This window comes from Protomyctophum parallelum, assembly GCF_964188405.1.
Source record: "Protomyctophum parallelum genome assembly, chromosome: 1".
Lineage (NCBI taxonomy): Eukaryota > Metazoa > Chordata > Actinopteri > Myctophiformes > Myctophidae > Protomyctophum > Protomyctophum parallelum.
The window spans coordinates 36,750,527-36,775,665 of record NC_139697.1 but is presented as its reverse complement, the minus strand read 5'-3'; the positions used below and the strand labels follow the sequence as shown (position 1 = coordinate 36,775,665).

At 42.7% G+C, this 25,139-nt stretch overlaps 1 protein-coding gene across 3 annotated transcripts in view; it reads left to right on the top strand.

Annotated features, from left to right (window-relative positions):
• Nucleotides 1-17,739, top strand: part of LOC310876234 (receptor-type tyrosine-protein phosphatase U-like) — a 128,844-nt gene extending 111,105 nt beyond the window's left edge. For all 3 annotated transcript variants that reach the window (XM_083789705.1, XM_083789704.1, XM_083789706.1), the window contains 8 exons: nt 104-258; nt 420-555; nt 6,032-6,181; nt 9,088-9,405; nt 11,875-12,000; nt 13,283-13,440; nt 15,201-15,336; nt 16,417-17,739. In XM_083789705.1, coding sequence (XP_083645831.1) covers nt 104-258; nt 420-555; nt 6,032-6,181; nt 9,088-9,405; nt 11,875-12,000; nt 13,283-13,440; nt 15,201-15,336; nt 16,417-16,479 — 1,242 coding nt within the window. In that variant the 3' untranslated portion in view covers nt 16,480-17,739. The remainder of the gene's footprint in view (nt 1-103; nt 259-419; nt 556-6,031; nt 6,182-9,087; nt 9,406-11,874; nt 12,001-13,282; nt 13,441-15,200; nt 15,337-16,416) is intronic.
• The last annotated feature ends 7,400 nt before the right edge of the window (nt 17,740-25,139 follow it).

The following is a 25,139-nucleotide window of genomic DNA, read 5'->3' as shown; positions in this document are numbered from 1 at the left end:
CAGTAGTTATCTCGTGCTTGGTGTTAATGTCCCTTTGGGTGTATAATCCGTCCGACCTTCCTCATGATAGCATCTCAGTGAGACGCTCTAATTGTTTGTGCAGAGAGGATACCCTGCCAAACACGAGGTGTGCCAGTTCCATTTCACGTCCTGGCCGGAGCACGGCGTTCCCTACCACGCCACGGGACTGCTGGCCTTCCTGCGCCGCGTTAAGAGCTCCATGCCCCCCGACGCCGGACCTGTGGTGGTGCACTGCAGGTACCTGACTACACACATGCACACACACACACACACTCACACACACACACACCACCCTGCTTCTCTGGGGTTATTTACAAACATGTGGTGCCGCTGAATGTAAGAAGTGACCACTGACCAGCACTCGATTGAACCGTGTCAACGTTTTGCCTTCTCTCCAGCATGGGGGCGGGACGGACAGGCTGCTACATCGTTCTGGACGTCATGCTGGACATGGCTGAATGTGAAGGCGTGGTGGACATCTACAACTGTGTCAAAACCCTCTGTTCCCGACGCATCAACATGATCCAGACAGAGGTCAGTGTCCACTCCACTACCATAGACTGCATATTATTATACTATATTTACACTATAGATTAGATGTTGAGAGATCATGTTTGGAATCAAATTGTTAGACAGGACTGCCTGTCCTGATGTTATATATATATATATATATATATATATATATATATCCTGTATGTTATATATTTAAGTTGTTTGTTGTATGTTTTGGACCACTCAAAAATATATTCTTAAATTAACCGCTCGGACGGTTAGCTCAACCGGAGGTGAGGGGGCCCAGAGTGTTGACAGGAAGGGTGGGGTTATGACCAAAGACGATGATCTCAGTTTTATTTTCATTTTAGATGTAGGAAATTTGCGTCCATCCAAGTTTTTATATCATCTAGTATCTAGTAGTAGACAGTTAATCAGGGGCTCGAGGGAGTTATTGCTGTTGGGTGTGAGAGGCATTTAGATTTGTACGTCATCTCATCAGCGTAACAGTGGAAGGATATATCTTGTTGGAGAGGATGGGTCCGAGGGGGAGTATATAGCAGGAATAGTACGGGGGCCAAAATAGAGCCTTGGGGTACCCCATAGAGACTCTGCGAGCGAATATACGAATGGACGACGTACAGATCCAAAATATCCCACTTTATCTCTGAATGAGTTGACATGTACAGTCAGTGAGTGAATTGATTATCTATCGTCTCTGTGAGGTTTAAATGAATACAGTATGGTCAACAAACTAGTAGCCTATGATTATGAAGGATTATACAGACTATAGGCTATATATCTATACACTCAATTGAATATTTATTTATTCATTAATGGAAAGAAACAAAGGAATACTTGTTGAATTACTTGTTGAATTACAAGATTTCCAATGTAAATGTAAATGGAATGGAATAAATGTTTTATTTAGGCAACATGATCATTGTTCATCATGTTCATTCATAAAGTCACTGGAGATAGACGGACTGCTATATGACATTTACATTTATATTTATTGATAGACTGAGATATGTTAAGATGTTGATATTAATTATATATAATTATATATAGATATTTTGTATTTATCCTTAGGACCCCAAATCACACCTTAGAAAGCATGAGTGTCTATTTCAAGTGTTTTTTGACTGTCAAAGAAATTGACAGGAATTGCCTGTCAAAGAAACTGCCCCTGATAGATAGATCTTTGGTCTATGATCTATGGGGTGAACAATTAGTAGGCCAGCCCCAGGTGACCTACGGGTTCTAGGGGGTTCATATGGTCTGAGATGAAGCTGGGCCCAGAGCCACAGAGAGATTTATAAACAGTAAAACAGTATAATAATAATTCTCCATTAGTGCGATGTACTACCGGACCGGTACATGTGGTGTGAAATTCTCTAATATAACTCCCCCCTCCCCCAAAAAGGCATGCGGGGCCCCCAAATGCCTATTGCTGGATTTGCCGCGCCGCGCATGGTGCTACCTCATGTCAATATCTCAAGGTTGGCAGGTCTGCCTAGCGAACCTGCAGCGGTGGCTGATTATTCATAGGACTGCTATGAGGATGTTGGACTAAAACCTCTCTGTTCCATCTGTTCCTTGGCACCAATAGACACTGTGGTACTGCTGTGTCCCTGCATCCAAAATCAACATGATCTCTTTGTTGCCAAACATCACAGAAACCAGTGATGTCGGGCGCAGTACTTAGTTTAGGCAGTTTGTGGTTTAGACTAGTCATTGGTTAGAGTAGACCAGTCATTAGTCCTACAACTACAACCTATCTCAAACCCTCACCCTAAACCTAACCTTAACCCATGTCTAACCAATGACTAGTCTAAACTAAGTATGCACCCCGTAATGTCAATGTAGATGTGTATCTTATATTATAACATTATTTTCATACCACATATAAGAGATTAAAATATTCCTTTCAAAATTACTATAACACCTAGCTTAGTAAAGGTGTTTGCACACTGGTTCGTAATTCACTCTGAATATCGGAGCGAATTTCAGTGAGAGTGAGAAGACGTCAAAATCAACGTCAATTTATGTCAATCACGTTGACAAGTTTTTTCGGACCGGGGTAGATTTTATCTGTTTTCCGCAGCTGTCTAGCGGTGTCTATTGGGGTGTTGGTGACAGCCTGCAGCTAGTGATGGCATATAACTTTCAGATCCGCAAAAACAAAGCACCAGTGCGCAACCACCTTAACTGGAAATGTGCACTGGAAATGGCAACAGGTTTGTGGCAAACCTCCTGTATGTTCCGAATGCACTATAACTATAGTGAGTTAGCAGCTTGCTTCATATGACCAGGGTTCAGATCCTCTCTTACTCAAAGGAAATGTAAACACCCACTTTAAGTTAGTGTGGTGCACGTTGTCATTGATTCAAAGCTGTGGTGTTGGTCGCATGGTTGGAGTTGTGTGTTAATTGAGCTGAGAGGAAAGCTGGTAGACGGTGATGACAAGCTGCTGAAAGTGGTCTCCTAGTGGTTCCGTCGGCATTGCTAAAAAGTGGTGGAAAGTAACTAAATACAATTTTGAGATGTGCGTAGTTTACTTGAATATTTCTAATTTCCAATACTTCTACTCCACTACATCTCGGATCCAGATATTGTACTTACTACACTATATTTATTTGAAAAATTATTATTACAGAAAACATTCATTATCCTACGTATATACATTTAGGCCTCATGATGATTGAGCTTGTAGATCTGCTATTTTCAAAAGATTTGTCTACATTTGAAAACTTGAAATGCGACATTCTGCTTAATGAGTACATTTTGAATTCCGTATTTGTAACAGAGTATTTCTAGATTGCAGTATTGATACCACTACTGGTTCCGATAGGTACCCTTCTCAGCCATGCCCCCAGATTCTCAGCCACTAGATATATTTTATTTTGATGTCTAGTGTGGCCATTCAGCGCTTTCATAGTGAGCAGGGGAGTTGAGCATGGGAATTTCTCACTTTTTATTTATTGTCACACACAAGAAGTGTTGTGAATGTGGTACTGTAAGTATTCAGTTTTAAGGCAGTGTCACCCCACAAGTCTATTAAACACACAGATAGTAATGGTCATATTGTACATGAGATGAGAGAGATGCTGTAGATAGTAACAGAGTATGAATGAGGTGACCACAGACAGGTGTGCCAAGGCTGGAAACTGGGAGGAAAGCCGACGCCCACACACAGCCACAGTATGGCAACACAGAGCCACATACTGTGACAATACAGTGTCCTGACAAAACAATGACTTGTGCAGATGAGAGTCAATCAGTACATGTGCTGCTCAGATAGATGAAGGTTGCTGAAAAAACAGGAAATACTGCTATGCCTGGATTAAGAGATGAAATGTAACACATCAATAGACAAATAGCGCAAGACAATGTGGTCAACAATCGTTCAATCAAATCATATTTTATACTGAGATTATACATTTAAAGTACGATGATCTATTCCTTTTCAAAATATTTGCACTAATAGGGCAAATGAGATTTTGCCTTCAGGTCAAAATCTTCCCTCAGCACCACCGGTTTTCCTTCTTGCCAAGCTTTTACATTTTCCAGGTTGTTCATTGACAGTGCAAGAAAAACAGTCTCAATATCAGGAGCACCACGTCGAATCTCACACCGTTTAAAGGACAACTTTAGTTTTTTTCAACCAAGGTTCATCTTGTAGGTTGTTATTAGAGAAAGTAAAAGATGAGTGTTATTTTTTTTCCATTTGCTGCATTCTTTCGTTTTAGGGATTTTAGCTGTTTTGTACAGGTGGGCGGGGGCATTCGAGCATGGGGCTAAATATGTATTTTTTTACAAAATGTTATGGAGATTTATTTTTTTATTATTTACAATAGCCCTAATAAACCCCAGGAAATTACATCTGGCCACAAATAAATCACAGGATCTACTGAATGTGAAGGAGGCCTACTGGGGGGAAGCCACACTGTGTGTCATAGGCTCAATGTCAGTTTGACACATTCAGTAGATCTGTGATGTTTTGTGGCCAGATGAAATTTCCAGGGGTTTATTAGGACTATAGTAAATAATTAAAAAAGAAATCGCTGTAAAATGTTGTAAAATAATACGTATTTAGGCCCATGCTCGAATGCCCCCGCCCCCCTGTAAAAAACAGCTAAAATCCCTAAAACGAAAGAAAGCAGCAAATGAAAAAAATAAATAACACTCATCTTTTAGTTTCTCTAATAACAACCTACAACATGAACCTTGGTTGAAAAAAACTAAAGTTGTCCTTTAAGTACCTCCCTCATTGTGTTATGATTCTGTGCTTCTTGCTTGAATGCTGTGTTGCCAGCCTTCAAGTCACAGTTGAAAGAGGATTTCTTGGGTGGGTACAGGAGCCAAGTACGACAAATTAACTGAGCTGGTAGCCGAGAAAGAATTAAAAATGTCGACATGGCTCCAACCTTCAAGCTCCAAGTTGGGTTGGTACGTTTGTCTCATTTCCTCTAGCCTGTGGAGGCACTTCTCTGTCTCCTCTCTCATCCAGACTGGGTTGTTGGCTATAGTCGGGACAAGCCTCAGGTACTCGCTCACTAGCGGGACAGTAGGGAAGTGTGTGCGTCCAGGCTCTTGTAAAAACAGACCTGGAATGGGTCCCGACTCTGGCGCACACTGTGCCTTCACCTCTTTGGCCAGAGTGTCAAACAGCATGGCCAGCGCGAGGGCCACCACCCCCACACCGCCCGCGGTGACCTTACCATCCCTGCCAAACGTGGTCCTCAGGCGTCTGGTGAAGTGGGTCAGCTCGGACGGGCTCAGCGAGTTCTGCACGTCTCTGTAGTGGTCACTGAGATGGAGCGAGGAGTTGGGCAACATCAGCATGTCGTCGATGAGAGGGTTAGGCGCGTAGTCGGGAACGGGACAGAGAAGACAGCTGCTGTATCTCAAATACAGGGCAAACCATGAAACCAACATTTCCCATCTTTGAAGAGTAACAATAGAAAACAAGAGTCAAATGATTAGCAAATTGTCTGTTTTGATGTGTCCATCAACAACGCGCTTGTCTGTTGTCTCTGCCTGTCAATTATTCAGATGGTTCAGTGGAGTGTATCTATGTGTGTAGTTGGTTAATAATGAACAGAGTACAAACACACGTTTCAAGGACTGAGCTTGAGTGCATGCCAGGCTGTGTCTGTGTACTAATTACAAATTGTACCTTTAGTTGAGTAGATGTGTACTGTACTGTATGAATGCAGCTTATTATTATTAACACATCAGGTATTAACACAACAGGTATTCATTCATTCATTCATTCTTCCTTAATAAGCTGCTTATTATTAGTATTATTATTTGTATTATTTGTATTATTATTATTATTACACAGGTTATGCATGATTGCATTTTCAAGGACACAACCCCCATTATTTGACTCAAAGTATAGATATCAGTTATTAACTCATTAAAGTAAATATCAGGAAGAAATGCTTTATCTTTACCTAGCTTTTCGAATAGCCAAACCTTACGTGTTACGTTTGTGATTGTGTGCTTTTAGGAGCAGTATGTGTTCATCCACGATGCCATCCTGGAGGCGTGTCTGTGTGGAGAGACGGCCATCCCTATTAATGACTTTGCTCTGACCTATAAAGACATGCTGAAGGTGGATTCACAGACCAACACCACACAGCTCAGAGAAGAGTTCCAGGTAACACACACACACACACACACACACACACACACACACACACACACACCTGGTGGGACGTTAAAAGCTAATTCTTAACCACTTTCACGGCCGAGCTACACCAGGCTTTTCGCGCGCGCGTTCACACACACATGCGAGCACCGCATTCGCACACTTAAAATAGGACTGGACCTACAGTATAAGTGTGTGCGCATGTGTGCGTATACGCGTAAAGTTTTCAAAGATGGTCAAATGTTTAGCTAAACAGATGGCTTTGTGACATGATGTGAGGCTGTAAATTGAATAAAACCATCGCACAATGAAATATTAATTAGATTTCATACAGTAGATGGATGTATAGATGGCATAGATGCATCCGTATACATTTTGAGATCTTGTACAGTATGCAGGTATACAATTTGGCCTAATGGTGGCGCAAGAGGAAAGGACATATGGTCACTAAAATATCCAGTTAGTTCATGAAGGTGCATAGACAAACGCCATGGCAAACAAAAAAATCATTTAAAGTTTGATTCATGCTCTATGATTGAGTTGCTGCCTTGTCTGGTTGTATGTAGCCTGTATGTTTTGTATTTTAATATCATTGATGAACTGCACAATTACAAATTATCATTTTCACACGTGGCACAATTAACATATTTTATTTTATAAACTAAATAGCCTCATCATTGCAGTGCGTATAGCCTCTAGACGTAATATAGCAGCTAGCAGCCACTGTGTTGTATTAATTTATTCTAAGCCAATGGGGAGCCGTTATGAACCAAATTAGATAATCACTTTACCAATTTCAATACCCAGAGTCTCATAATATGCTTATTCATAATGTATACGATTGTGTTTTTATCCATTAACATCTGCAGTGATATAGGAAGTTTCTACACATAATTAATCCCTGCAATAATTATTTATATAACAGCTGGGAACTTTGATCCAGTAGTTACTTGCGCAAGCAGAGCGCGCAAGTAATGTTTTCGCCCGGTCTCTTCCGCCGTGACAGCTGTCCCGCCATTCGATGTTTATGCAGAAAAACATCAAATCTGTGCCTGTTTTGCTGGGACCAAATGACCACAAATGACCATATTTCTTACGTCATCATTTAGAGCTAGTCATACGTATACTATATACATAATCAGTAAAAATAAAATAGCAAATTGTGCCTGATCTGCTGGGACCAGAGTACGTGGTGTGTATATGTATGACTAGCTCTTAATGATGACGTAAGAAATATGGTCATTTGTGGTCATTTGGTCCCAGCAAACCAGGCACAGATTTGCTGTTTTCTTGCATAAACATCAAATGGCGGGACAGCTGTCACGGTTTCCGCTAATCAACTTACAACTACACACTTTATACAGTATAGAGTATAGAGTATATATGTATTTGTATACGTATATAGTATATGCCTATATACTATATATATACTATATATATTTCTTACGTCATCATTTAGAGCTAGTCATACGTATACTATATACATAATCAGTAAAAATAAAATAGCAAATTGTGCCTGATCTGCTGGGACCAGAGTACGTGGTGTGTATATGTATGACTAGCTCTTAATGATGACGTAAGAAATATGGTCATTTGTGGTCGTTTGGTCCCAGCAAACCAGGCACAGATTTGCTGTTTTCTTGCATAAACATCAAATGGCGGGACAGCTGTCACAGTTTTTGGCGCAAAGTAACCACAGTATACCGCTAATCAACTTACAACTACACACTCTATATAGTATATATGTATATGTATATAGTATATGCCTATATACTATATATACTATATATATTTCTTACGTCATCATTTACAGCTAGTCATACGTATACTATATACATAATCAGTAAAAAATAAAATAGCAAATTGTATCTGATCTGCTGGGACCAGAGTACGTGGTGTGTATATGTATGACTAGCTCTTAATGATGACGTAAGAAATATGGTCATTTGTGGTTGTTTGGTCCCAGCAAACCAGGCACAGATTTGCTGTTTTCTTGCATAAACATCAAATGGCGGGACAGCTGTCACGGTTTTTGGCGCAAAGTAACCACAGTATACCGCTAATCAACTTACAACTACACACTCTATATAGTATATATGTATACGTATATAGTATATGCCTATATACTATATATAGTATATGCCTTTGCCTGCTTTGCTGGGACCAAACGACCACAAATGACCATATCTCTTACGTCATCATTTAGAGCTAGTCATACGTATACTATATACATAATCAGTAAAAATAAAATAGCAAGTTGTGCCTGATCTACTGGGACCAGAGTATGTGGTGTGTATATGTAGCTCTTCACCCAAACTTATATAGATAGAAACTTGAATCATACTTAATAATACTAGGTGTTTATATGCATAAAGTAGGTAGGTAGCAAATAGTTACATCTAAAAATTATACATTTCAAACGTTTCTTCACAGAGATACTGAGATTTGACAGTTTACAGCGGTCAAAAGGACTTGCGCGCTCTGCTTGCGCACTAGTTGGCCATTTATGGCCTACTAGTGTGCAACAAGCAAGTATGCACTCGACAGAGTGCAGTTCTAGTTTTATATCTTTTCATTTCATTTGTCCTGATTTCACTTTCTTCTCTTATCACATCAAGTTTCTTGCTCCCTCAACACACACACACACACACACACACACACACACACAGACTGATCTAATTCATTTATGCAAATGATTTTCATTCACTATTTTCTAAATAAATGTTTTTTTTTGTTTATTGGTTTTCATAATTGTAGCCTACTTTATTCCTGTGCCGTTGCCTTAGAGCTGATTTCTACAGTATACTTCATTGCATGGCCGCTCAACTGAGAAAAGAACATTGTGTTTCTGTTATTTGATATACCGTAATATAAAGCATAAATATAAACATGGTCTCTCTGTTTGCGTGCGTCAGACACTGAACTCGGTGACTCCTCACCTGGACATGGAAGAGTGCAGCGTCTCTCTGATGCCCAGGAACCGTGAGAAGAACCGCAGCATGGACGTTCTGCCACCCGACCGCTCGCTGGCCTTTCTGGTCTCCCCTGAGGGCGAAGAGGGCAACAACTACATCAACGCCGCGCTCGCCGACAGCTTCCACCGAGCTGCCGCCTTCGTGGTGACGCCCCACCCCCTGCCAGGGACCACCACGGACTTCTGGAGGCTGGTGTTCGACTACGGCTGCACCTCGGTGGTCATGTTGAACCAACTCAACCAGTCCAACTCTGCCTGGGTGAGACACGGCACACCACCATGTATTTAGTCTTTGACACGACCCTGTTTCTGATTTGACGTGAAGTTTAATTATATTTCTCCCCAGAGCAAGCAGGCAGTTTCTTGTGTTTGTAGGGGCTTTTCTGTCTTTACTGATAGTACAGTGGCGATTTGACAGGAAATGGGTGGTTTTCAACAAGGACTTTATTTATTCAGCATTTGAGCCACAGACCACGATTTGATTTAGCCTCTCAGACCCAAAACTTAGAGTATTGTGTTAACTTTGGATAATATTTTGTTCACAATTCCATGCTGTATTGATGTGGTACCATTAGGAGAGATGAAAGGCAAACGTTGATCAAAACAACAATTCTTCTACATTCTCTAAGGCCCCTTTTCCACCGGTTGGTTCCCAATGGGAACCGGTTTAGTTATTTTTGGTTCTTAGTCAGAGCTCCAAAATTGGAACGTTAATTACGTATAGCAAAACCATACCTATATTATATTGTTACCACCATGACACTTCCCCAATTGATTACTTACACGAAGACAATGATTTATTGTATTACACATTTTACATTTTTAAATATGCAAATGAGGCATTATGTAGGAAAATATGCAAAATAATCAAAAATATAAAAAGCTACTACTGTGGAAGGGTTATCATGTATTAATTTACTTGTATTGATCCTATAAACAATTTAATATAGGTCTAGTTTTTCCCACCAATTTTGGAGCTCTGGCTCATGGACTAAGAACCAAAAAGAACTGAACCGGTTCCCATTGGGAACCAACTGGTGGAAAGGGGGTCTAATTGTGTAGACTTGTAAATTAAGTAATGCAGATGTTTAACAATAATTTTACTCTTGAGAGTGTAAAATGAAACCAAATGGTCCCATCTCCATCATTTAGCTGGGGACCACCTGGAGCTCCCTCAAGGACCACTGGTGGTCCCCGGACCACTGGTTGAGAACCACTGGGGTGAAGAGTCAGAGAGTTGACATGCAGCAATGTGTCTGCACCAGAGCCCATTATGGTACGCTCCTTAACCACTGATCCACTGGTGCTTCAGCAGGCAGGTTCTATTTCTGCAGTGGTAAACATGTCAGCACGAGCCCCGGGTTCAAATCTGGGGTAAAACAGGAAAGTTACATGTTACAGTGCATGTTAATGTGAACACATAATTCCTTATAGATTTCATTTTCACAGGTTGTCATGTTCATAATTATGAACACATTCTTATCACTTTGTTCAAGTTAGCTCATGTCTTGTTCTGTTCGCATGACTTGTCTTCCTGTCTCTGTTCTGTCATTGTGTCATGTTGGATTTCTTATCACTATTTACTCTCATCATCATTTCTCTCTCTCTCTCTCTCTCTCTCTCTCTCCCTCCCTCCCTATCATCCATTTCACTGGATTAACAGTGGGACCTCCCTCCCTCCCTCGCTCGCTTGACCCCATCCCTCCAGACAGGACCGCGTGTCTCCTGTATAAATATGTATCTGTCCTCCTGCCCAATGTCACCTGTTAATTCCGTTCCATCACTATGACGAGACATTATCAACTCCTCTGGGGGGGGGGGGACCTCCCCTCCTCGACTTTCCTTGCTGTCACCGCTAACGTTGTTACTGTAGCATGTCAACGTCATGGCTCCCCTGTGACTTCCTCCCAATAGCTGGCCCGGGGACCTTAGAAGTTGTGTTGGAAGTACTAACTCTCTTTTTCCATCAGCTCTAAGCCACAGCCAAAGTTCCTCTACAGCATTAATTTATAATGAGCTCATGCTAATTATTTAAGCTGTTGAATAATTCAAATGGAGAGGAGGCATACATAAGTGATGTTGTTTTGTTCATTTAATTCATGGCTCCATTGGAAAGTAATCACTGTCATTTAGGCTAATATGTCACTGTTGTCAATACCCAGGTGTCTTGTTACTGTACCTCATGACAGGGTGTGACATCATGGATTTGTCTTTAAAGATTTAATGACATTAATTTTCATTTATTTTTATTTTTTGTTTTTCTTTTAGGTTGTATGACCTCAATTACACCCCAAAAACCTGAACTTTGAACATTCAGTGGATCTTCTGTGGCCTGGAGTTTTCTTTTTTTTTCTTTGAAGCCTTTTGAGCTGCAATGAAAACAGGCAAACAGCAAAAACAGTTACATCTACTGGCAAATCCCATTGACATTTATGGGCTATGCAAGCTGTGACATCACAAACAGCAGGCAAATAGCACATAGCACTTGTTTGAGCCAGAAGATTGCAGACCACAGAAAATCTGTTAAAAGTATTTTGGGTGCAATTGAGCTCAGAAAACCTAAAAGAAATTAAGAACAATTACAAAAAAAAATTATGTCACAATCCCTTTAACTGTTGTCGCCGTCGCCCCCTCCCTCCCTCTCCCTCCCTCTCCCTCCCTCTCCCTCCCTCTCTCTCTCTCTCTCTCTCTCTCTCTCTCTCTCTCTCTCTCTCTCTCTCTCTCTCAGCCATGTCTTCAGTACTGGCCTGAACCAGGACTCCAGCAGTTTGGACCGATGACGGTGGAGCTTCTGTCCAGAACGGCCGACGATGACGTCATCATACGTCTGTTCCACATTCAGAACATCACACGGGTAAGCCCCATCCCTGCTGAACAGGTGTTCAGTAACTCATGGCAAGATGGAGATGGAAACCACAGAAATCACTGCCTGTGAACTGCATCATGGGAATTGTAGGAACACACAGTGGCTGGAATACACAGAAAGAGGAAATTATTTTGGTTCTGACAGAGAGAGTTATGACAGTTCAGTTTTAAATCAACTGTTAGTTTTGTTTAACATAAACGTTGTTTAACAGAAACGCCTACTTATAATGTGTTAAACTTAAAGTACTGGGAATCAAAACATCACCCCAGCAACAGCATACAGATCGAGGTGTCAATGTGACAATATGACTCAATTCAACATGGCAGATCATGAGTTGAGCTGTTTCTCATCATTCGTGTGTGACTATGATGTAATATATATGTATAAGACAGTGAGTGGGAGTGGTGCATTCAACAAGCTTCACTCCTGCCTGAGGATGTAGGCAGCATTCAGAGATGTAACTGGGAGTCTGGGTTTAATTGTAAATATTATGATATGATGATCAACTAAGTATGTACATAAACAGTGTGATTGCTTCTTTCAGCCTCTGAACAACTTTACTGTTAACCTCTCCCTCCCACGTTCCACACTGATTGACTGTAGAGATCTCTCTTCGCTCTACTCTGTCTTAGCATCAAATCACAAATTCAATTTTCACATTAACATTATCACATTATCACTCACGATAGATTCAGTGTTCTGCATTTCTATAGCTGAGAAGAGATTGAGTGCAAAATTGCTATTTTAATTAATTGCTTTGCAAATAGCAGGCATGTTGTTGTGGAGAAAATATTCTAAACATGATATCTATCTTGCCCTATTGAATGGCCCAGCAACAGCTATTGAGGGAAATATTTCAGAACACGCAGGCATTCTTCTATAAATGGGTAAAGACAATTAGCCCCTACAGTATTATAATAGTCTTGTTTTCCACATGATGATGTGATGTGATCTATGGATGTGATGTGAACAGGGCACAAAGCAAGTATAAAGTCGTTGTGGTCATGATGCCCAGCATTTATGTAAGATTCACTGACTACATCTGATAGTCTGATGACAATGAAGCATTTTCAGATGTAATTTCAGTGGGAAAACTGACTCACATAGCTATGCTGTCTCGTCATAGAAGCCCCTCCCTCATGTTATCCTCCTGTCACCCTGTCAACCGCCCAATCACACCAAGTTGTGTGTAACTTGGAGCAGCAAGTCCACCGTTTAACCAATGAAATGTCATCCCTCCTCACCCCTACACCTTCTCTGTGCTGTTCAGCTTCAAGAAGGTCCGCTGGTGGTGCGTCACTTCCAGTTCCTGCGCTGGTCACCGTACCGTGACATTCCCGACTCCAAGAAGGCCTTCCTCAGCCTGCTGGCCCAGGTGCACAACTGGCAGGAGGAATGTGGAGAGGGACGCACCATCGTCCACTGCCTGTGAGTCCATACGCTGATACCAGAAAGACACAATGATACCAGAAAGCACCACCCACACAGTCATACCAGCACCACAAACACAGTGATACCAGCACCACCCACACAGTCATACCAGCACCACAAACACAGTGATACCAGCACCACCCACACAGTGATACCAGCACCACCCACACAGTGATACCAGCACCACCCACACAGTGATACCAGCACCACAAACACAGTGATACCAGCACCACAAACACAGTGATACCAGCACCACCCACACAGTGATACCAGCACCACCCACACAGTGATACCAGCACCACCCACACAGTGATACCAGCACCACCCACACAGTGATACCAGCACCACCCACACAGTCATACCAGCACCACAAACACAGTGATACCAGCACCACAAACACAGTGATACCAGCACCACCCACACAGTGATACCAGCACCACAAACACAGTGATACCAGCACCACCCACACAGTGATACCAGCACCACAAACACAGTGATACCAGCACCACCCACACAGTGATACCAGCACCACCCACACAGTGATACCAGCACCACAAACACAGTGATACCAGCACCACCCACACAGTGATACCAGCACCACAAACACAGTGATACCAGCACCACCCACACAGTGATACCAGCACCACCCACACAGTGATACCAGCACCACAAACACAGTGATACCAGCACCACAAACAGTGATACCACCCCCCCCCCACACACACACACACACACACACACACAGTGATACCAGTACCACCCACACAGTGATACCAGCACCACAAACAGTGATACCACCCCCCCCCCCACACACACACACACAGTGATACCAGTACCACCCACACAGTGATACCAGCACCACAAACACAGTGATACCAGCACCACAAACAGTGATACCACCCCCCCACACACACACACACACACACACACACAGTGATACCAGTACCACCCACACAGTGATACCAGCACCACAAACAGTGATACCACCCCCCCCCCACACACACACACACACACACACACACACACACACACACACACACAGTGATACCAGTACCACCCACACAGTGATACCAGCACCACAAACAGTGATACCACCCCCCCCACACACACACACACACAGTGATACCAGTACCACCCACACAGTGATACCAGCACCACAAACAGTGATACCACCCCCCCACACACACAGTGATACCAGCACTACAAACACAGTGATGATGATGATCTGACAAGGCGTAAGACACGGTTCCTACCTTACCGAGTTTATTGTTAACGTGCCATAATAATACGTACAATTGTACGATGGAGAGCCCACCCTTTAACTTATTAGCTTAGCTTTGAGTGGAAAAGGTTACCCTTATTTCTGTAGGGACATTTTTACACTCTGAGTTAAATGAACACCATGTCTTGCTGTGTATAGGGTCCATTAGCGTAAGCTGTGGTTGTAGTCGTTACGTAATAATCTGGAGGTGGAGAACTTTAGATGTGGATGGGTCAGGCAGCATATGGGACATCACCCCACTTCTGTATTGTCGGGCATTACTCACATTGACCTTTTCCTGATTGAGCATTTGACATTTCACTGTGTAGGTGAAAGAGACTCGTGGATGGAATGTGTATCATGTCAGTGAGACGTGTGTGTGTGTGTGTGTGTGTGTGTGTGTGTGTGTGTGTGTGTGTGTGTGTGTGTGTGTGTGTGTGTGTGTGTGTGTGTGTGCGCGTGCGTGCGTGTGCGCGTGCATGTTTGTTGGGAACAGGAACGGAGGTGGTAGAAGTGGTACTTTCTGTGCCTGCACCATGATCCTGGAAATGATCCGCCATCACAGAGTGGTCGACTCTTTCTTCGCTGCCAAAACGCTGCGCAACTCAAAGCCAAACATGGTGGAGACCATGGTGAGTTAAACGTTTCTGTTTTTATTATTATTATCCTGTTAAAAATGTTATCTGTCTGCCTTTTTATGGCCGGCTGTCAAATGATGTTTCACATCCACATAACCGGGGTGTCCTGGGGAACTATCTGTACTTTCTGTAGGAGAGTGGGCTGACCCTCTTTACTGCTTCGTAGCCTGAGTAATTGGTATATAATGTATATTTATTCATAAGGCTACCATCTTATTTATTCAGATGCCTTGTCAAACTAGAAAATATTACTGGTTGGCTTCGCACAATAACACAGTTTCATTTTTGACTTTGGTGTAAAAATAAATCAACATGGAATTACCTTTTTCATTTATTAACTCTATCTCTCTACTGCAAGCTGTTATCATAAACCCCAGTTCCCAGTGCCAGCATACACGTTCACTTTAAAAGACGGAGTTTGCCCCCCCCCCCACACACACACACTCGCTACATACACTCGCTACACATTGGAACAAGCACACACTGTTTACCTTTCGTCAGAAGATTTTACATGGCGGCAGCGTCGCGGTACAAAGGCACAAATTAAATCCAAAATGGGGATGGCAGAAAATCCACCAAGGATAGCGATCCTGGAGTCAGACTTATGGTGGTTTGAAAATCCTCCTTTCAACAAGCTTCCGTAGGCCTCAACCATTATATAGACAGAGTATACGTTGGGGTACGTATATATACAGATCTGGAATATGACGCCACCTAGCGTCAACGTCTACGTACCTGGCAAACAAAGAGTTAACCAGATGTGAAACTAGGAACACTGTTGCTGGTAAATTTATGTTAATTTGTTTTATTTATGTATTCCTTTTATTTATTTATGGAGTCTGAAGAGAAGGGGGGCGGGGGGGCTGTCCATAAAGTCTCTTTGTTCACCTCACCATGCAGGCACACACGCTGATACATGATTAACAGCTGCCACTCAGAACCTCGGACACGACCAATTATTGCTTTTAGCATCATGATTCATGCTTTCGCGCCACACTTGTGAATTGAGCATACGTTTTTATTATTTGAAACTTAAAATCGTAACATTAAGTACTGTTTGTTTGTTTGTTTCAGGAACAGTATCGGTTCTGTTATGACCTGGCCCTGGAGGATCTGGACTGCCTGGAGTTCACGTAACTTTCATCCTCACCACTAGAGGGTGCTACAATGTCTAACACCTTGTCTCGGGTCGGTGGGCCTTGAGCCCTCGGCTCCTCAGTCCAGCTCTGGTTGTCGTCTTTTCAATGTCTGGATCAAACATGACCTCTTCATTAACGACACTGAGAACAACACGTTCACTGGCTCAAACATGACCTGTTCATTGATCTCACTGAGAAACAAATCTCACGACAGCCTTATTAAAGGCTGCACTGATGACACCCTTCCTTTCCTCTACAACCTGTACGGTTTGGTGCGCCTAAACACCTGCTGAACCCGAGGAACACTTGACTGGGAGTGGAGTGACCATGTACACACATTCAGTGTTGTGTATTGTGTGTTGCTGTCTGGAAGACGTGGGTGGGTGAAGTAGTGACCACCATCAGTACTGAACTGCTGCTGCTGCTGCTGGCCGGAATGCAGCCCCGCACCAGACTGCTCACGTTAACTTGATGGGTACAAGTCATATTGACATTCAGTACACCTCATTGCAGACTGTGGAAGATGGGTTGTTGTCATGTGATCTCATCTGTGTCCCGTCCAGACCTGGCAGAGCAGTTGGAAGAGCAGAAGAGACCGCAGCAGGTGTGAGGGCTGCGCTTCGGCCCACAGCCTGTTAAAAACAAAACTCCAGCCAAGCAGCAGACCAAGTGGCTGCATCGCAAGAGGCCCTCCTCCACCACTACACTCCTCACTGCCTCCACTATCGGGCAGGAGGAGGCACATGGCCAGGTGCACGAGGAAGCGCAGACTGAGGGACTACATTTGGAAGCTGTCAGGTGTGCAGATTGTTGTGATCAAGGAAAGTACTCAGGGAAAGGACAACGTCAATGAGAGAGAGAGAGAGAGAGAGAGAGAGAGAGTGAGAGCAGTGATGGACTCACTCATGTTCCATTGGACAGGACTTGTGCAGGACCACAATGATCTGCCTTAGCCTCAGACCTCAAGTGGTGTAATTTTTGCAGTGTTGTGTTTTTCATTCCCATTTCCGTTCATACTGTAAATGTTTATTAGGGGGGCCAAGCACTGCGGGTGTTTAGACAAGTTGTATTAAGCATTTGTCGCAGTTCTGGCATAACCACCCGTTCGGGTTCAGAATGGTATAGTTACTATTGTATAATCTTGCTCCAATCGGCCAATGTTTGCTATAGCAATCGATTGAAGACGCAAACTTTGAAGAGGCATATCTCATTCCCTGTGTGATCGACAGTCTTGACATTACATACACATACATTATGTATTTCCTCACAAGGATCAATTTCAAGGACAAATCAAAACATTTAAAAACCTAATCCTCAAGGGATTTTTTTGCTATTTACACAAAACTTTGTATGCACAATCTATCGGACATGATCTAAAATGCTGATCTTTCTGAAAGAAGGGCACCTCTATTGACCACTGGAGGAATATGAAGCGTGTTACACCCATTGCTTGGCCCCCAGTATTGCTGCTTACGTTGCAAAAATATTATTTATTTTTTAATTAGTATGTGAAAATAAAACTCCTGCTGATCATTTGAGAATTCACTGTTTAAACTAAAGTCTCACTGATGCAGGGCTTGACTGGTGCCACAGACACACCACTTTGCATCAGCTTACTGACCCAGGCAGAGCAGTGCCAGCTGGCCAGTCGATATGACCTCCGTCTGGAAGCTGCAGTCAGTTCTCCAGTGTTGATGAGACTCCCTAGAGGACGCAGAGCTGCACTCACTTGAGGTCAGGAGGATGAATTGCACTGTATATTGTCTGGTAGTGTTGAACCCCACGTACAAAAAAAGCTTTTTGCACTCTGTGATGTCCATAAGGGGTCGTAGGTACTCACAGATAATGTTGAAGGCGTATACAATTGTCTTTGCCTCCAGCTGGTGTATAAACCAGTCCTCCTACCTGCTGCCTTCGCTCTGTTCACATGGAAAGAAGTCTAAGGGCTCTAACGTATGCCATGACTTACCCGCAAAAATGAACTATTATCGGCATTTAGGAGCTTCCATTATGCGTAAATGGTATCTTGTGGCCACTATACCCATTATACATTATGCCGACACCTTTATTTGCGGGTGGAGGTGTGTCTGTAGGAGTGTTGATGCGCTTTCCCTATATTTGCTATCTTATGCACACAGGTTTAGGACAATGGAAAGTGCCTCTTCAAACCACCCGCATAGCGAATCCGTTTGATCAAAGAATGGCTCCTGAGTTGGTGCTGCCTCGGCGCACAATTGCAGAACATTCGCAGCTCAGAGGTCTCGTTCTGTTTAATTATTCAGAGTTCCCGAACTTTCCTTTTCGTTTGATACTGTTTCGTAGCTTAGGGCGCGTTTGGAAATAGCACACCGAGCGCACTGTGCAATGCAAACTAATAGGCGAGTGCGCTCCGGTGCAGTATTTCTGAACGTGCCCTAAATGAAGTGACGAGTGTTCTTGGTGCATCCTGTGCGCGGTGGGAAAAAAGCAGCACAAGTAGGTGAGGCTGTGTTGGTCACAGAGTGGATGACAGACAGAGGAGCTACTGGACACAAAACAACCCTCTGTAAAAATGTATTCCAAGACTAACAACGCGTGGCTCTTCCATGGGCCATAAGGCAAGATATCACTAGGCATAATGCGTAATGGATAATGGATCTCTTAAAGGCAATGGCATGTGGCACGGTGATTGATTTAATTATTGTAATGCCCAAACCACACCTATCCATAATGTAACGGGTAGCGGAGGTGTTTTTAGGATTTAGGCTGTGGCACAAGATAGCCAGTTTTACAGGGGCACGCCTCTTACACAATGCTAAATCCCCAAATTACGGATAAAGTGCCCCTGACGCAAGATAGGGCCCTAAGTCTCATTAAGACCAAAATGCAAAGTGATTGATTGAATTGGTAGTCGCTAATTGTCCTTGGTTGTACTTTTAGTTTCAGAGTTGCTTGCGGTCTCTGGCCTCAATTTTGCAAACTGTTGTCAAGGGAATGCTCTCCCTTTCCATTTTCCTTACTTTATTTTGGGAAAAACCTTATAAAACCTCGTAAAATGACATCTACAGTGTTTTGTTGCTGGACGATGTGTTAAAATCAAAAGTGGTATATTATTATTTTGATGTCACACAAGCACACTTTTATTTTGCAGTTGCAAGCAAATGTATATTTATTTTCCCTAGCCATAAAAATAAGCTCTATCTTACCGGGTGCAGAGTTCTTGTCCATTGATTTATGGTTTGGCTTATAATTAGCATCAACAATGAACGGTTGTGAACTTGTGCATTGTTCGAGCAGTTGATCAGATATGGGTATTTCCGTAAAGACTTTGTAAAGTGTTTGATCATCTTAAATTAAAAATTATTGATTTGGTAAGTGTTCATGTCAGTATTTAATCAACAGAATACACTGCACACTCGTCTTGCTACGGGCTGGAATGGAAGATAAGGACTGCAGCTGCGAGGAAAGGAACACTTTATCTCTACCGTTTTAAGCGCGTGTGTGTGTGTGTGCGTGCGTGCGACGTGCGTGTGAGATGGGTAGATACAGTACATAGATAGACCTATATTGATCCAGCAGGGAAATTCAGTTGCCAAAGGCAGTAACATATTTAGAAACACTAGGGCAAATCCCCCCTCAAAAATAGATACAGCTAAGTCTCGTAATAAGTTGCTGATTGCGTCCAAAGGTTGCAGTTAACTATGGAATCTAGCATTTCCCGTCAGTGTGTCGGGCACAAGTGTGTGCCCAGGCCTCGTGACATCATCAGGGATGGAGATGTGGAGACCCTGATTCATTTTTATATGTGATGTATTCCCATGCTTTTTTGTTCTTGCTTAATGTAAATCGCTTTGGATTAAGAGCGTCTGCTAAATGCCTAAATTGTAAATTGTATAGAAAGGAGGACAACAAGTCGTGTGTTGACCAAGTGCATAACCCATTCTGACCGGGCACCCATTTTGGTGTTGGCATCATGTTATGCTTTAGCTATTGAAAAATAGCAGATCTACAAGCTCATATCGCGCCACCGAGTGGCGCGATACGAGCTTGTAGGTCTGCTATTTTTGAAAAATCGAAGACACTTTTAGAATCTGATCTCAGGTCAGAATGGGTTAATAATGAAACTGTCAGGATGTAATAGACATTTTTAGAATCTGATCTCAGGTCAGAATGGGATAATATAACCTCAAAGTAAGAGCATTTGTGATATGCAAGGCAAGCAGAACATACATTGGTGGGAGACTTGCATTGATGTTCTATACTATAGACATAATGGGGCTTGCTCACGTGGTGTGCTAAACATAGAAATAAAATAGAACCGTAGCTTCAGATAGGGTCAAGGGTCAAGGGGCTTTGAAAACCTCAGAGATTGAAAAGCTGTTGACAGAGTTGGTGACAGGGTTGGCACTCAGTCAAGTATATCTCTTGGGCTGTGCTGGATACTGTCCAGAATAGATGCATACACATGCTTAACTATTGCTCTGTCTCACGTACAGTAAGCTTCATACTGTAAATTCATCAACGGAGCTCAACAACACCCTGTGAATTACAGTGTGATTCGCTGAACGTGCTGGACCAAAGGAAGAAAAAGTGACTGATATACAGTACTGTTAATTCAAACTTGCAAACAAAAGATTTTCTCCCTGCTTGGATTCTTTCACGTTGGAAGAAAGTTGGACGAACTATGGAGAGTTTGTGTACTTATTTTAGTTTAACAAGTTTGGGAACTGATGTCCCACTCATCTCCTTCAGTGAGTTTCTATAAACATTACCTTTCACATCATGCAAGGGCAGCAAGGCTGAGAGTGCCATTATCATTTATGATTACACAGCCATGTGCATTGCCAAGTGCAAAGAGGCGCTAAGTAGGCTTTCATACTAAATGATGAATTCCATTCAGACTTGCCTGAAAGTAAGTGACACAAGCAAGCAATAGACTAGAGGCTTTATAGTACAGATCTTGCTATTCCTTTCCACCGCCGTGGGGTTAGAATCATCCGTGGTGCATCCGGCTTGTCTGGTAACTTGGTGGGGGGAGGCCAGTCGGTCCTACCGTGAGCATTTCTGAAATCAGATCATTGCCAAAAATGGGGAATAATAACATTTCTACAACGCAATTATGAGTGGACAGCCACTCGGCTGTGGCCTCCTGGTGGCGCTATAATAGGCCAATGTGAAAAGGGTGGCATTTCTTCTTACGCCTTGGATGGCAATTGGATGATTTGAGGCATTATGTTCAAAAAACTTGTTTTGCAAAAATCCACCTATTGGTGGCGCTATAACAGGCCAATGTGAAAAGGGTGGGATATATTCCTCAGCCTAGTAGGAAAGTCTGTGAAAGATTTCACGTAAATTGTACGCTGCGTTCATGATTTGAGGCTTTTTGTTCAAATCGGGCCAATCCTGCAAACTTTGAAAGCCAATGTTAGCCAATTAGGATGGAATATGAAATATCGGACAGATCCATCTTGAACACATGACTATAGACAGAATCTGGAGGAGTAATGTGGCATCGACCGTGTTAACGGTGCCGGAGATTAGCTGGTAACAGACGGAACAAAGGATGGACGCACGCACGCACGCGCACACACACACACACACACACACACGGACGGACGGCAAAACATACTCTCTCCCCATGCCTTCGGCCTGGTGGAGGCAACAATACAAGAACTGCTGTGCTGTGGGTGAGCAGTCCGCATAAAAAAATGGTACGCTGGCAGATTTTCCACAGTGTGCCACCTTTTGGTTCATCACCTTGTCTGTGAGTGAAATGTCCTGTCTCCCTCTCTCTCTCTTATCTGGCTGTGAGACAATGAGCTGCATGGGGAACCTTCTGGAGACCTCTCAGCTCAGCCTCCTGTGTGTGTGTGTGTGTGTGTGTGTGTGTGTGTGTGTGTGTGTGTGTGTGTGTGTGTGTGTGTGTGTGTGTGTGTGTGTGTGTCCGTCCGTGTCCCCGTCCGTCTGTGTACAGCTAATCTTCGGCAACATCCAATTGCTGTGAAACACGTTTGCACGCACATTTCCACTACGTGGAAACAATAATTAACAATTCCAAGTGAGCTGATGTGATACCAGAAGGTGACGTGAAAACACGGCAGACTGGTCAGAGAGAATGTCACTGTTATGACGGACTCCCCCATACTGCATGCTGCGCATGGCTATTTACATTGGGCTTTAGGCATTTTGCACCTCAAACCATTTCTTGACAGCTGCTGAATAGGCAATTAAGCAAATATGCTGTTTTTAACCGATTTCCATTCCGACAATGGAATACAGTGAATCTTCTTCATGTGAGAATTTATAATGAGTTGACAATGTGTTAAATATTAATTAGACTGTGTGAATGCAAAGAACAAAAAACTAGTAGCAGGCTAGAAAAACAGCTGGAGAGACACTGATACCAATTAAAATACTATAATGATGACATTAAAACTCAGTCACAGATGGACATTTAAAGAGAAGCTGAGAAAACTTTGGCAAGTGAAAGAGCCACATTGTCTGTGAACAGTGTATGTTGAGGCAGTGAATGTACTGTTATGACAATGGAGAGAGAGAGAGAGAGATTAGGTGAAAAGTTAAAGGCCAGAGGCTGAAAATATTCAGAAATTGATGACTGCTATTCTGCCATGCATAATAAAGTGGAGAAACTAATTGATGAGTGGGTGAGAGGTTGATTTCAAAAGGGCCCTGGCTTCCCTCGTTCCCTCTCATTAAAAAACTAAGATAATGAATTATCTTTAAATGGCACGCGCCTTCCCATTTTAAATTAAAAAGATAACTGAAATGTGTATGTGTAGGTTGGAAAGATACGGCCATCAGATCATAGAGAGCAGAGAAGAGAAGAAAATAGTCTGGTTATGACTAAAAATGTTATTCTATTCATGTTGATAGTATTGCTGGTCAGAGACTTAGGGCGGTGTGACAACAATCACTCAGCTCAACATTGGAAAGGCCAAGGAGCTGGTGGTGGCGGCGGCGGCAGCCTGCTCATCATTCCCAACACGTTACACGAAACTCCAGGCATCTGTGTCAAGGTATTTTCTTAGCAGACAAACAGAATGGAGTAAAAACATATAGCATGGTGACTATAAATAGCTATCATTGTTTTATTGTATCAATAACAAAGCTGACACATTTCACCTTCAACAACCTTCTTCAGTGTCTTCTCTGCTCAGAGTTCTGGATGTGTTTTCACATTTAGTCCTATTGGACAATATTATTTGGACTTTGCAGCACAGCACCTTCAGAAGGCTTTTGTTGAGCCGTGCTTTTATTTCCAGTTCAACAAAAGTAACATAGCGCAACAATTTAAAAGTAATCAGACCTTGAACAAAGTGGGAGTGTTATAAACCAATACAAACCTCAGCTAAATCCCCTTTTTTAAATTGGATTTCCAAAATGGACTGGCCCACCTACTGTACCTGTGTTGTGGTGTGAATACCATTTCTCAGACAACTGTATTTGACAGCTGTCCTTCTCCCCCATAGACATGCATGTTAAATGACGGGATTTCTCCATGTAAAACAATTGATCATTTCCGTAGCAAAACCTTCAAAATGTCTTCTAAATCTATTCAACCAGGCCTGCAGTAGGCTATATGCACTGGACAAATGTGCATGAAATTATTTAAATAAACAAAAATATGAGGTACTGTAGGTAATGACAGAGGGAGAAATCAACTTTTAATGACTTGATTTTCATGTTGCACGGTAAGACTACGGTCATTAGTATTATGCCATATGTGTTCAACAACACAGCCATGCAAAATAACACTGACGGGTGGCGAAAACTTGACCTGCATAGCAACAGTTGCTAAACTATTTGGATTGGCATTGGACAATCGCTTTTTGGGGTGTGATTTAGCGAAGGGCTAATTGCAGGTCTACTGGTAACTAGTAACTATACATGCACGTGTCTTCAATCCCACCCTGGACAGAAACCTGGTTTAAGGTACTGTATTTTCTTAGCAGACAAACAAACGGAATGGAGTAAAAACATAATTGTGACCAACTCCATGGTGACTAAACAGAGAACTACAGTACCTATCACTATCATTGTTTTATTGTATCAATGACAAAGTTGAAGACAGAAACCTGTTTTTTGTCCAGGGTGCTGAAAACAGGATTTTCCTTTCACATTTCAGTAGACAGACTTAAGCCCTGTGGTTCTGAGATGTGATCTGTATTCTGGTCTGGTTGGCCTGCTGTAGTCACCTGCCTTCACCTGATGCTGTGTGTGTGTAATTGGTGTTGATGAGTCCAGTCACACGTAAGCACCACCTCGCAGTACAATTATGCCCATGGAAGTGCAGGAAGAAATTTGCTAAATAAAGGTAATAGCTGGTAATGGCTGGTGAAACACTTTCCTTTCATCTCGGGTGCCTAAAATCCTAAAAGTCTCTCAGGGGATCAAGAGCTTTTCCAGCTACCTGAAGATGATCTTAGATGGATGTCTGACATTTGAAGCCTTTAGGTTGGAGGGTTCCATACTCCATAGTGAATGTGTGAACTGTGGTTTGAATGCCTCTCAGGCCGCCTTTCTGAAACAATCTTACAATAAATGCACCGACTATCTGTATACGTATGTATGTACGTGTGGAGGGCAGAGTGGACATTAAGCACACCGCAATTAAGACTACGTGGCTTCCGCGTGCGGTTAGGGTTAGGGACAGGGTTG